Below are 13420 nucleotides of genomic sequence, written 5' to 3'. Positions count from 1 at the left end.
CAAATCCAAAAAAGAGTACTCCTCCATCTATCCATCCATTCTAGTGTATCCTATTCATCACACATATTGATCTAACTAACCTTGTATTTCTGTGAAAAATCTTTGTGTCACATAATGGTCTTAATGGTGTTTCAGAGAGTTCTGCTGCTTCAATTAATACAACATGCGCTTGCTATTATTTGCCTTTAAAAAAAAAAAAGAACTCAAAGAAACAGTATCGCATATCAAAGCACAATTCTGTCTCTCTCCACCTTTAATCTACAAATATCAGCTTCACTCTTAAACAACGCGCTACGGTCGATCTTAACCACTCACCTACGTACGGTAAAAGCTGGCGCTGAAGAGGCCGATAGGAAGACAAACAGAGGGAGAATGTCCATCAGAAGTGAAGTGATGTTGAAGGGGGTGGTATTGATTGAGTATAAGCAGATGAGAGGAGAGCTGGGCTGTGTGATGCTGGCTGACAGAAACATTGTATTGCCCCCAGCACTTCACATACAGCAGCAGCACCAATGGGCTGCATGCATACTAATTACACTTCGGTACAGATTTCAGCTATGGAGAGAAAATCTTCAGCTGTCTTGATTTTCTATCTTCGTGTCCGTCCGTCCGTCCCTCTACTCATTACCCAGCCATGCGTCCACATCAAACCCATCCATATCCACCCTTCTGCCAATTTATCTGTCTTTCACATACATTATCAGGCTGTACACGTGTACATCTGTTCCCACTCTTCGTCTTTATTTGCAACTTCCACCGAGATAAATCTGACTTGACATATACTTCACATCCCACATGCATTTAAATTAATTTAGTTATATAATAAGACAGGATGACACTGTGCGTCAGTGTCCGACTCCTCTGAAATGTCTCTGAGAAGCTTCCTGTCAAATCACAAAAGGAAATACTGCAAACACATCAGATGACTGAAACAAAATTGATAATTAAGTTTTCTATTGATAGCTATATAGTGGACCTGATTAATGATATGCAGAGTCATACAGCTTCTAGCCTGGACCAAACCATGATCTTTTATCCCCTTGGCTATTTGTCATAATTGTCATTTTTTTATGTGAAACGGAGCTGATTGAAAGATGAAAAACAATTTCAAAAAGAGTACTTCAAGTAATATGCCCTGCCCTCTCATCTCCTGTTATTGTATTAGTTCTTATTAAGGTATTGCTGTTTATTTCATACATTGGGGGGGGGGGGGGGGGGTGAAGCAGTCACATGTACAGATCAGGATCGCAGATGTCCTAGATATGCTTCATTTCTCTCATTTGTCTCTTTCTTCCTCTCCCTGCTCTTCATCATCTCCACTCAACTTGTTCTCTCTCTCATCTTCTCACCATCTGATCCTCAAAGTAAAGAGCCAGGCTTTGGTCCGATGTCACCTGAGGATAACGTGTGTGTGTGTGTGTGTGTGTGTGTGTGTGTCTATTTATCTAGGTTTGTTATGTGTATCCTCTATATGAATATGGGGTACTTCAACCAACATCAGCCTCATCATATGAGACTTGTGTGTTACCCTAAAGAATACTGCAACTGAGTAGTTGAGTAGTGAAAACTAAACTCTTAAATGTTGGAAAAAAGTCTAGGAGGTCTTATAAATTGACAAATGTTGCATTTTGGTCGTAAATGTACTCGGTTGGCTTATATTCTGTATGTAAAATATAATTTACACCATGCTTCTTGAATGCAAGATTCTGTTACTGCCGGCTTAGGTCATTGTTACAGAGTTGATGGTATACTGTAATGGTAACCATGGTGATGTGGCTTCAGTAGCTGTTGTTTTTATGGCTGTCAACACATTATGATGTTAATAAAGTTAGGTCACGCTGTGCAGGGCCTCCAGGCTGCGGCGCACCATGGGATTGATTGATGACTCTGTTGTCAGTTCAATCTAAGAAATGCATTGAAAGGGAGAGGGAGGGAGGGAGGGAGGGATGAGTGGAGGACAGAAGGATGGAGGGGAGGAAAAGGGGGAGAACAAAATGGATTAGTTAAGAGCAGACGGGAGACGAAAAGAAGAAATGAAGTGAGTCAGGATAGCGGGGGAGGGAAAAGAAAGAAGTACATGGAAAATGGAGAGAAGTATGAAGTGAGGATGTGAGGGAAGGATGGATAGGAAATGGGTGAGGGGAGGAGGGGGGGGGGCAAATAACTGGAAAGTTTGAGAAATGACTGGCAAAGAAAGATGGAAGGAGAGAAGAATGGACGGAAAGAGAGGGAGGATGGAGTGAGACGCGAGGGAAGGACGACAAAGGACATGGAGTGGGGGGTGGGAGGGGGGATTCAGTGTTGCAAAAGGCTGTGTGAAGAGATATATGAAAAATGATATACAGAACTGGGGATCTGTCGGGGAGGAGAAAATGATATTTTGTCAAGGTGCTGAGTTGGACTGACAACCATGAATGGTTCTGAAAGAAATGAGACCCGAGATATGAATACACACGCGAGACAATGAATGAGTCAGTGACGGAGCGGACGAGGAGAGGATGCTTTTTGGATTGTGGATTGAAGAAAAAAAACAGGTTTGGTTTTCATTGGTTATATAGTTGTTGTTGTTTTTTTTGCCTGATTCATGTGCCCCCTGAGAAACATCCATGGAAACAATGATACAAACACCCACACACACACACACACACACACACACACACACAGTATACAGTTATGTGTGCACCTATTGATTCCCAGTGTTGATACATACAGGAAAAAGGATTAGCATTCTAGGGCACCAAAGAGAACTCCAGTACACACACGCACACAGCAAACATAACAACACACTCTGCTATTGATTCATCGCGGATGCTGAATACAGAGATAAAATGATTAGGAGCCCGGTCCAATGCTCTATTCCACAGCGTTGCACTGCTGTTGATTCATATGCATTATATCTGCACAGACTGAACAACAGATGCATCCAAAAAAAAAGTGAAACAGATGAAGCAGCTGAGAATTATTTCGGGAGAATTTCTTCACTGTGAGAAGAAAACATCATTAATCCCTTAACCCACTTGACAAACATTAAGTCCTCTCTCCACTCAGCGTTAACTTGTTTCTCATATCCAGAATGTCCTTAGATATAAATTAGTTGGATTACATTTGGTATGTACATTAAAAGGAGATTCATCTTTCTGTTACCAAAAAAAAAAAACAATGCATTATTGCTCTGCTAAAGTTTAGATTGGTTGCATTTACACTTCATAGTTAATGCAACCAAATCTATTTCTGCACACGTCAGGAGATGTTTTGGTTGATTTGGTCTTCGTCGCATCTCGCAGCGCATTTCTGCCTGCATTTGATGTGTTTTCCTCTGTCTTATCACACTTCACTTACCCGGTATCTCTGTTAATCCAGGTGGAAAATGGTTTCTGGAGTGTAAAGGAAAACACACCACCGAGTTAGAATCTATAACACACCATCATGTAACGGGACTGGTCAGACTGGTGCTGCTGAAGTGAGATCAAAGATGATTTGGAGGATTTTTTTTCACTTGAAAAGACAGGATGTGTCTCTGGTTGCTTAGAACGGTTTTCTGCTTAGTGAGATGCTGTCGATATCATCAAAGATACTGAAGCCTTTCGGAAAGATTTAGGCATAAACTGATTCAAATCGATATTTATTTTAATTTATAGGACGGGAGGATGTTAAGGCGGGACAAAACCTACAACGTCTGCTGTTAGATTATATATTTACCACGCTATCTATACTCAGCAAACTCCCAACTAAAGTTCAATTTTGCCAAGTTTAGAAGGTATTTGTGCATTGCAATAAAATCCGTGGTGCAATAAGACCTTGGGCTTTGCTTTTTGTCTGAGAAACAAACACTGAAACCCCAACAAAACTCCAACAGGCCAAGTCTGCATTTTCTTTTTTCTTTTTTTTTTCCCTCTCAGACAAGCAAAGAGTCAGCATTCTTCTTTCCCATCAAGGCTTGTTGGTATCATCATGTGTGACTATATGGAGAAAAAGCATTGCATGAGAGTGAGGGGGGGCATCAACAGTCAGTGAGGTGTTAAGGTCGTGCAGCCTCAGCAAATAAAGACATAATGTGTGTGTGTGTGTGAGAGAGAGAGAGAAACTGATAAAGAGAGGGAGGTGCAGAAGTGAGATAGGAAGTGAATTAGGTAGTGGAAAGGAAGAGAGGGAGAGAGAAATTGAGGTAGAGAGAGCAAGGTAAAGAGAGAGCGAGAGTGAGTTAGAGAGGCAGAGATGGACAGAGATAGTAGTGCCTCGCAGCCAGTGTCCATATCTCTCGCCACCGATGACTCCTCCTGCCGCACTACAACTAATGGACTCTGTCCTCCTCTGCTGTCTTATCTGCCCTCTCTCTCTCTCCATCCTCCCCTTCTATATCTCAGTACTTGACGACGTGCTATGTCTCCACTTCACCGCTCCTCCTCTATCTCATTTTTATCATGCTTTGGTCTCTCTCTCTCTCTCTTTCACGCTCAGCCCCGCTCTCTCTTAACTCTCAGACTCTTTCAATCTCTCATGCTTCTCCTCTTTCTCTCTCTCTCTCTCTCTCTCTCTCTCTCTCTTTGCGGTTATATCTTGTTCTGCCTTTCCTCTTTATCGTCACCTGTTTTAATACTGTTGCCATCCTTCCCTCCACCATGATCAAAACCCCCAAAAAGTTCACCCTCTCCTCCCTCTGGCTTATCTTCGTCTGTACTGCATGGGTGGAAAAAGAAAAATAAACATGTTGTTTCTCTCGCTCCCTTTCTCCTTAAAATCTTTTTCCTCAGCTCTTGTCTAGCATCTTTCCAGAGTTGCACAATTGCAGATTTTCACTCCAAAATAAGAAATATCTAGCAAGAAATAAAATAAGTCTTCAGTTACAGTAATAAATGGTGAAAAATGTAATGGAGATTCATTAAATGTATGTTTTTTAAGAGAAATATCGAATTAAAATGAGTGACACATACATTCTTCATATTTGCGTCTCTTATAGATGACCCAGGAGCAGTATATCCTTGCAGCGCAGCCCAATCCACTCCACCAGCGGGGGGCGTCGGTGTGCGGTGCCCAGGTTTACCCAGCGGTGGGAATCTACGGCTGGAGGAAGAGATGCCTGTACTTCTTCATCCTCCTTCTACTCGTCACCATGATCGTCAACCTGGCGCTGACCATCTGGATCCTCAAAGTCATGAACTTCACTCCGGTAAGTGGCGTGTGTGTGTGTGTGTGTGTGTGTGTGTGTGTGTGTGTGTGTCATTAAAATGCCAGGATGTTATATGGTTGGGTGTTTATATGGGAGTTTATGTGAGAAAGCTGTAAGAGGTGGTGTAAAAGGTTTTGCTGTCACGTAACGAAACGTGAGAGTGATGATAAAATCAACAGCAGTTCAACAGGAATGTGTGTGTGTGTGTGTGTGTGTGTGTGTGTGTGTGTGTGTATCGTTACACCAATATATCATATAGATGCCGTCCCTTTATTTAGAGTTAGGTCCCATTAAATTAGTGGTGTCCACTCTTGGTGACTCTGAACTCTTTGCTGGCTAATAGTTTGAAAACAATATTAATTAAATTTTTTCCAGCAGTCATTTCCATAAACATGTGATCACTGTTTTCTTCTTCATGTTATTCTTCTTCTCAGTTGAGCAACATTTAGAGTATGAGACACAAAACATTTTCTTCTACATTTTTCCATACACTTCATAAATAAAATTAAATAAAATAATAATTAAATAAATAATCACAATTTCTCAGTATTTTAAATACTGAAAATATATTTAATAGAGTCCCCCTACATGATTATTTGACTCTTGTCCAAATTACAAAATTCAATTTCTCCAGAATGTTTTTGTACTGCCATGCTCCTTCGCCCCTCTACTAAGAGTTTCAAGTGGTCTTGATGACAGACTGTTGAACTGCCTGATATAACTTATGTATGAGAGCTGGGTCGGCTTATCTGACTCTGTGGTTCAGATCCTATTTTCAACACTGTAAATTTCACTGTTGCCCTTCTAGTACATATTACTATGCCGTATGGAGTCCCACAAAGGTCCGTTCTCGGTCCCCTCCTGTTTAGTCTTTACATGTTTCCGCTTCCATCAGCAGACACATGATCAGCTATCATAGCTACACAGATGACACACAACTCAACTGCCTGAAGGACATCAATCTAGGATCTCACAAAACTTCAGCTGAACAAAGAAAAAAACTGTTGATGTTGTTGATGCTGCCAAAGTAGCCTTCCATCATCACCAAGATTTCAAAAATGTGTTGCTTTCAATCTCAGTTAAATCCAGAAACACTTGCATGCCAAATATATTTATAATTTCACTGGTCTTCCTGTAAAAGCAATCCAACGGCTTCGGCTGTCTGTATTCTGACTAGGACCACAAAGTTGAACCATATAACTCTAATTCTCAAACAACTCCACTGGCTACCTGTTTATTACAGGACTGACTTTAAGGTTTTGCTCCTGGTCTACAAAGCACTGAATGATCTGGCTCCAGACATATCCAACATGCTCCCAGTTTCCCAGCAGATTTCTTAGGTCACATGACAGCCATTTCTTCCAAATTCCCAGAATACAATCAAAATCTGGCGACAGAGCTTTCATGTTTATGCACCTAAAGCGTGCAACATCCTACCTGCTGAATTGAGCTTTGCACCAACACTATCTTCTTCTGTTTAATTTAGCTTTTACTTAATTGTGTGTGTGTTTGTTTATGTGTATGTGTGGGTGTTCATGTATGCATGTTGTTTGTCTTTATATCTTATTTTCTGCTGTTCTATCTACTGTTTTTACCCTGTAAAGCACTTTGCTGCTTTGCTCTTGTGTGTTATTGCGCTATACAAACTTGAAGTTGAGTGTGAACACAGTTGGGTCAACAAAGTGTAAGAGTTGACCACAGGAGACCACTGTTCCCTTCCCGTTTCCTATCGACAGTCAAGATTGTTTTCTTTTAAGTATGATAGCCTTCAGTGAAACAATGAATAAGCTGAATCAGTCCAAATATTCAAAACTCATCTCACAACCTGTTTTTATTCATTGGCTTTTCAATGTGCCCGACAGGCCTTTTTATGCTCTATTGCTCTTAGTTTGTGATTTCAACTACACCCACAGTTTCATTATGTTTTCTTATTGCTGTTGCTGGTGTCCAGGCGGTGCCTTTTCACTGCTTCGTAAGCACCTTTTTTTGGAAAGCACTTTGATGCACAATGGTTTTGTACTTTTAAAATGCCAAATAAGTACATTTGACTTCACTGATTGGGGTAAAAGGGACACCCAGTGAAGCAGTAACATCCATTATAGGAAATTAAAAATAGATGTTTGTTTTGGTCTTGGCGAGATTTGATTTAGATATATAGAAAACTGACACAACATAATAACAGCAGGCACCTAAAAAACATTTTGGTCTACAGCATCTCTAGTCAGCTCTTGCCTCTGCATGTGTTTGCACATCTCTTCAACTCACTGTTTCTGAGTGTCACTCAGGGGTTACATCACCCATGCAGCCAATATCCCATATAGCCTCAGGGCTCTAGGAACTACACTGTGATAGTATATATGCAAATGAAGCAGAATTTGACCCCTGAAAACCTCTGGTAAAGTCTCCCCACGTCACGCCTTTCAATAAATATGAGAGAGAATATAAGAGAAGACGGAAAAAAGAAGGGGAAAGACTGCTCAAAAATACGCCTGAGGGAAGGCAGCCGGCACTAAGCATAAAAGAGAAGAAGATATTTCATAGGCTATATACTGGTGTGTGTGAAAAACACAAGACAGTATGAGAGATCCAGAGACAGGAGTTAGAAAGGCAGGACGGGGGTAAGGAGAGGAAAAAAGACAACAACAACAACAAACAAAAAAAACAGATACGTACTATAAGAATGTTCTCATTCTTTAATGAAACATGGGATAACTTTTTATTATACTTGACCTCTCTTTTGGGCCCTGATTTCTGCCAGCTCTTAGACTTTAGACAGATCTTGAAATAAACATCATACAGATTAACATCCTGTGTGTTATCCTGTAACAGCATCCCTCCAGTCTCCCAACTATTATTACAATCCCTGGCAGTGCTACATGGTGAAGCTTTAGAGAAAGTAACTGGGTTTACATTGTCAAGACAACAGATGAAGACTGGATGAAGATGAAAACTGGATTTTTAAAGATTTGGAGAAAGGAGGGACATAGGATAGGGAAGAAGGGAGTGATGAGAGGGTCGATCAGGGTGAGTAAATGTATGTCTACATCTTCCAGTAGAGGGCCTCAGATAAATCAGAGATTTGTTGTGTCTGTGCATTGGATCAGTTAACATTCAAAGTCACACTGACAGTGGGATCGGTTATCGTACTTCCTTGACTGCTGAGAAATTTAATGTAGAAAAGGAGCTGTCGGTTCATACTTTTGAACCCATTATGACCCTCCTTCATCAAAAACGGCATCAAAAAGTGTCACATAGCAGCTGCATTAGCATTTCAAAGAATGTTTACAGCTGTGTTTGACTGCATTAATGCTGTAAAAGAAACCTGAAAAAAAAAGTGGAGAAAAGATCACAAGACTGGTGTTCCCTCAAATACAGCTGTTTTCTCCAGAGGTATGTTTACGAAGGCATAAGCGTCCATAATCAATCTGCAGTTAGCATAATTAAGAGTCCTTGTAGATTCATAAAAGGAAGAGAGAGAGAGAGATAATCATTTAATCTAGTTTTTATCACAAGTTCCAGTGGTTTACCCAATTCTGAACTGGTTTTGAAATTGTTTTTCTGTTTTTTTAAACCATTAATTCTGTCACACATAATCAAGGGGGGGGGGTGGGGGGTGTAGGTTGCATATACCTTTTTCACAGCAGAAGTGTAAGTAGATGATTAATTGCTGCATTGCGTTGCAGTAATGGCTGGACCAGAGCCAACAATTTTTTCAATTTTTTTTATTTTTTTGATTAGTTCCACCTGTGTGCTCTGATGCGATCAAAACTCCGGCTAATGAGATTAAACGGAAAGGAATACAATATGTGAAGTCAGAGATTTTTACAGGAAAGAAAAGAAACGCAGCTGAGGCTCATCAAGTAAATATGTTTGTTAAATCCAAAAATACGGAAGAAGAATCACATCTTTTTCTCAATTTCACTGTCAATACAGCGGATTCGCCAAAAAAAAATAAGTTTAACTTGCATTTTTCATTTGAAGAACAAACTAATTAGAAGCATCCATAGAAAGAAAAACATAAAGTCAGTGTTCTTGATGGCATTATTAAAATAAACTTCAACTTGGCAAAGTATACTTTTATCTAAAGTCTTATGATGTTCACAATACAAAGCAAGCTACTGGAGACACAGAGCAACACTCCTTTTATCATGTGTCGAGTAACACAAAGTTCATCGGAGACCTCTAATTGAGCATTCACATACAGATAAAAAGAGGCAGACTGTCTCTTGCCTTTTACTCGCTATCTGTATCTCTCTGGTATGTTTGCACATAATTTAAATATTCAGCTCCAATTGGACAATAGGCTTTTTTTCTTTGTTGCACATTTGTTTTATGTTGCAATCAACCCATGTCCAACTGTTTCATCCACAGTGTCACTTTGTGCATCGTAATACATTTGCATAAAATTAAATGCTCTAAGCGTACTGTTATGGCTATACTTGTTGCCACATTGCACCTCTGATGCATGCAAGGCAAATAACATAAAAATGATATCTGTCACAGATATAAAACTACATTTGTAAACTTCACAATTTCACATTTCAAATCCAGCTATTGGGAGTTTTTTTCTTCTGTGGCTCTACAATTTTCATTTTCATCATGTGTGGAGAATTTGCTTTTGAAGATGCAGCTTTTGCAGTAAATTGGAGAGTAAGGATGTGCAGAGGGCCCAGTATTTGTATTTGTATCTGTATTTGATGAGGCAGCAAAATTATTTGTATTTGTATTTGAATAAAAGTGGAAAAAGGCTTAAAAATCCTGTTTGTTTTTATTATGCTTTTAATTTTAGAAAATTTAAGTGTCTCAATAAGTGTTCATGAGTAAACTACCTAATGAAGGAGGTCCCAACACCAGGTCTCGAAATAGAGTCTCCCAGATCATAGACAACTGCGCTGACTACTGAGCTAAAACTTTACTAATCACCGCATTGCAGACAGACCTCCCCCTATTTATACACCCATAACACGGAGACAGCACAGTGTGTAATGTGTAGGGAAGAACTTCAAAGGCGATTCTTGCTTTGCGCTTTTCATTTATTGCCTATTTTTTTACAACCTAACTTTGTGGAAAGGAGAAGGGGAACAACAGTTTATGGAGAGTCCCTTGGGAGCACTTTACTTGTATCAGTAGCTCAGCTTTATCTCTGGGGAACACCCCCAACTCCGAGAGTAACGTCCAAATTAGGAAATGTGCGTCATGTAACAGGTGGATGTGACTCCCCTCGTTGAGACCTGCTGATAGACGTAACAGCGGTGCAGAGGAAAGAGACTGAGATAGCGATGTAATCGACCTGCACACTGGTATTTGACATGTTTTTTGTTTTTTTTTTCTTCCTGAAAAGAAGAGGAAATATTTGTATGAAAGAAATATTTGTAAAAAAAAACCACTATTTGTGCTATTCAGGCACACCCCTGGTGGAGAGGAATGTCTACATGTGTGTTTGAAAGAGAGAGGTGGAGAACATACATGTATGTTTGTGTGCCAGCAATTATTCAGCAATTGTCCATGCTGATGTGTGTGTAAATGTTTGTGCGTGTGTGCCTCGGCATGCTTGTGTGTGTGTCTATACCCACATTTGTGTTTGTGTCTGTCCACCACTGAGTCCTTTGGGCTTTCACTGCAGAGAAATTCAATTTCAGTTGTCACTCACCAATCAGCTTGCCTAATTCCTGGTCTGGGCTGGGCTGTGATATGTGTGTGTGTGTGTGTGTGTGTGTGTGTGTGTGTGTGTGTGTGTGTGTGTGTGTGTGTGTGTGTGTGAGTGTGCCTGCAAGAATGTGTGTTATTCATCTCAATACCTGCTCAATCCACAGTGTTTTATCTCTTCATAACGCGGTTTGTCGCGGGTTGCTATGGATGCTGCCGTAATGACCTCTTACAATATGTGCATACAAATTTTAAGAAGCTCCCCTCGCATACTGAACTCATAAACCAGATGCGATTTAACAGCATTCTGAATTTTATTTACACTCCAATGAATTTAGCCTTCCCCTTACCCAATATGAGCGTCAAACTCTCCTGAGTGCTCATGGTAAAATAGGAGTATTTGTCTTTATAGTGAGATCTAAACGATTCGATAACATATTTCTTTCTGTGTTGAACTTTGTGCTGCGACTTTGTGCACTTTTAATCCTTAACCAAGTGATAAATATCACATCACAGTGATAAATAGTCTAAGAATAACAATAAAACTGTCAGTGGTCTGTAATTAGTTTCAGCATTTTCACACACAGGTGATGATGGTAAACTTTTACTGCCAGTGTGTGAAGTGTGCTTTTTATTTTCAAATCGGGATCGGCTGCCAATCAGTCAGTCATAAAATAAAACTTGTGGTACTTTTCAGATCAGAGTTACAGCGTGCTTTAAAGATGATAAAACAACAATTTGAAAATCAATAAAAATGACCAGCATTAATTACGAATGGGGTTATGGCAGCATAAAATAGCGTTGCGTCAGGGAAACACAACAGGAATAAAACAGGCAAAAACAAATCTGGTTTATGAGTAGCTTGTAAAACTGAGGCAGTAGAGACAGACACACATATTGTTCATGACTACATGTCAGTTTCTCTCAGGTTTCATTTTGCTGTTCAAACTACCGATTAACTGTGAATTTTAGAATGGATAAGACTGACTGGACCATGCTACATCTAACATGATTTATAATAGTTTTAATTGAGATATAGCATGAATTAAAATCTTTGTTGTGCATAATTTCCACACATTTGACAGCTAAAGAAACCAAGTCACTCCTCACTTTCTCACTAGTCACTGCTGTTTTGCTTTCTTGACAGCCTCCAGATTCCACCAGGCAAATTTTACTCACATCTAATGACAAAAAGAAGGCACAGGAAAGAGCATAGCTAGCTTTGGGAGCTATCATGGCTAACAGGCTAACAACAGTGACCCATGAGTTTCAAGTTATACAGCTTCTTATTGAACCACAGTGTTCCTCTTTTTCTGCTACTTGTATTATTTTGTGATGTTATATAGTTACGTTTTTTTTATAAAAAAAAATATTGGCAATGAATAATTCCTGAATAAGATGTCAATCCCACCCACCTCTCTCTCTCTCTTTGGGGGGATTGGCTCGACATCGTATATTTCGCTTGTCAAAATTCAATCAGATTGAACTTCAGGCGAACAGCGTAGGGTACAGTAGGTATAACATCATCTTCTTTTCTGTTTGGATCAACCAGTGGGTTTGCCTGATGCTCAACCCATTAAGGGTTGTTGAGATGTGGGTAGTGAGCCTGTGAAACCTTTGGTTACCCATAACATACAGCCCTGTAAAGAAAATGTAAATGCAACTTATGAATACAAAATACAAAGAGATATCGTTAATCAGCACCAAAGATACAATATGTTGTAAATATGAAAGATTTTGGATCATATCAAAACTTCACTGTATATTCAACATAACTTCAGTAATGTACATTTCATTATCATTATTCAAAATTACATGTTTTTAATGTGATGTTTAAGTAAATCAATTCAGTACATCAGCATTCAGTCCTTGAATCCTTGAATGTTGAATACATCCCCATAGCTGTGCTGTTTCCTTACAGAAAAAAAAAAGTACTGAGCTGTAAATAAAGATATTATAATGTAATATGCCAAAGGAGATTAAAGGAAACAGAAAGAGAAGGAAGATCCGCTTTTCTCCATGTAGCGCATTTACTCACTGCTGTTTAGCAGGCGATTTGAATTTGTCATTTCCTGCAGGCAAATAGGGCGATAGGTACATGATCTCAATTAGCGGATGGGGTGCTCTTTGCTGTCACAGCTGCACTAGTGATTTATGTTGATGAGATATGTGTACTTTTTCATTAAAGCCCTGCCAAGTGTAGCTTTAAGTTTCTTTACAAATAAACTAATCTGAGAGATCAGTGTAGTAGAGACAGAGAGAGAAAGAAGAGATTGGAGTAAGGCGGGCGAGCGGGGGAGGATGGTGAATGATGCATGGATGAAGACAGATAGGAAAAAGGAGGGGAAGGGAGTGATAGGAGTGTTGTGTGTGTGTGTGTGTGTGTGTGCAGTTTAAATAGAGTGTCCCCATCATCCACGCTCAACTTCTCCCTCCTGTCCTCTGCCTCTGGGGTCCCGAGGGACTAGGAGAGGTGTCTGTTTCACTGCCTCATGGAGTGGAAGTGAGCAGATGATGGGCTGCCAGAGACAGGCAGTGTGTGGAGTTTGATGTGTGGCGGTGTGAGTGTTACAGTGTTCATCAAGCTACAGTCACCTTCACTATATC

General features: G+C 39.9%; 1 protein-coding gene across 4 annotated transcripts in view; it reads left to right on the top strand.

The window, feature by feature from the left end:
- Positions 1–13420, top strand: part of LOC122978908 (zeta-sarcoglycan) — a 283738-nt gene that overhangs the window by 113512 nt on the left and 156806 nt on the right. For all 4 annotated transcript variants that reach the window (XM_044345988.1, XM_044345985.1, XM_044345986.1 and 1 more), the window contains one exon: positions 4958–5167. In XM_044345988.1, the coding sequence (XP_044201923.1) occupies positions 4958–5167 (210 nt within the window). The remainder of the gene's footprint in view (positions 1–4957; positions 5168–13420) is intronic.

The sequence above is a fragment of the Thunnus albacares genome, chromosome 3 (genome assembly GCF_914725855.1).
Source record: "Thunnus albacares chromosome 3, fThuAlb1.1, whole genome shotgun sequence".
Classification (NCBI taxonomy): domain Eukaryota; kingdom Metazoa; phylum Chordata; class Actinopteri; order Scombriformes; family Scombridae; genus Thunnus; species Thunnus albacares.
The sequence above is the reverse complement of the archived record's forward strand: the minus strand, read 5'-3'. Positions and strand labels throughout refer to the sequence as shown.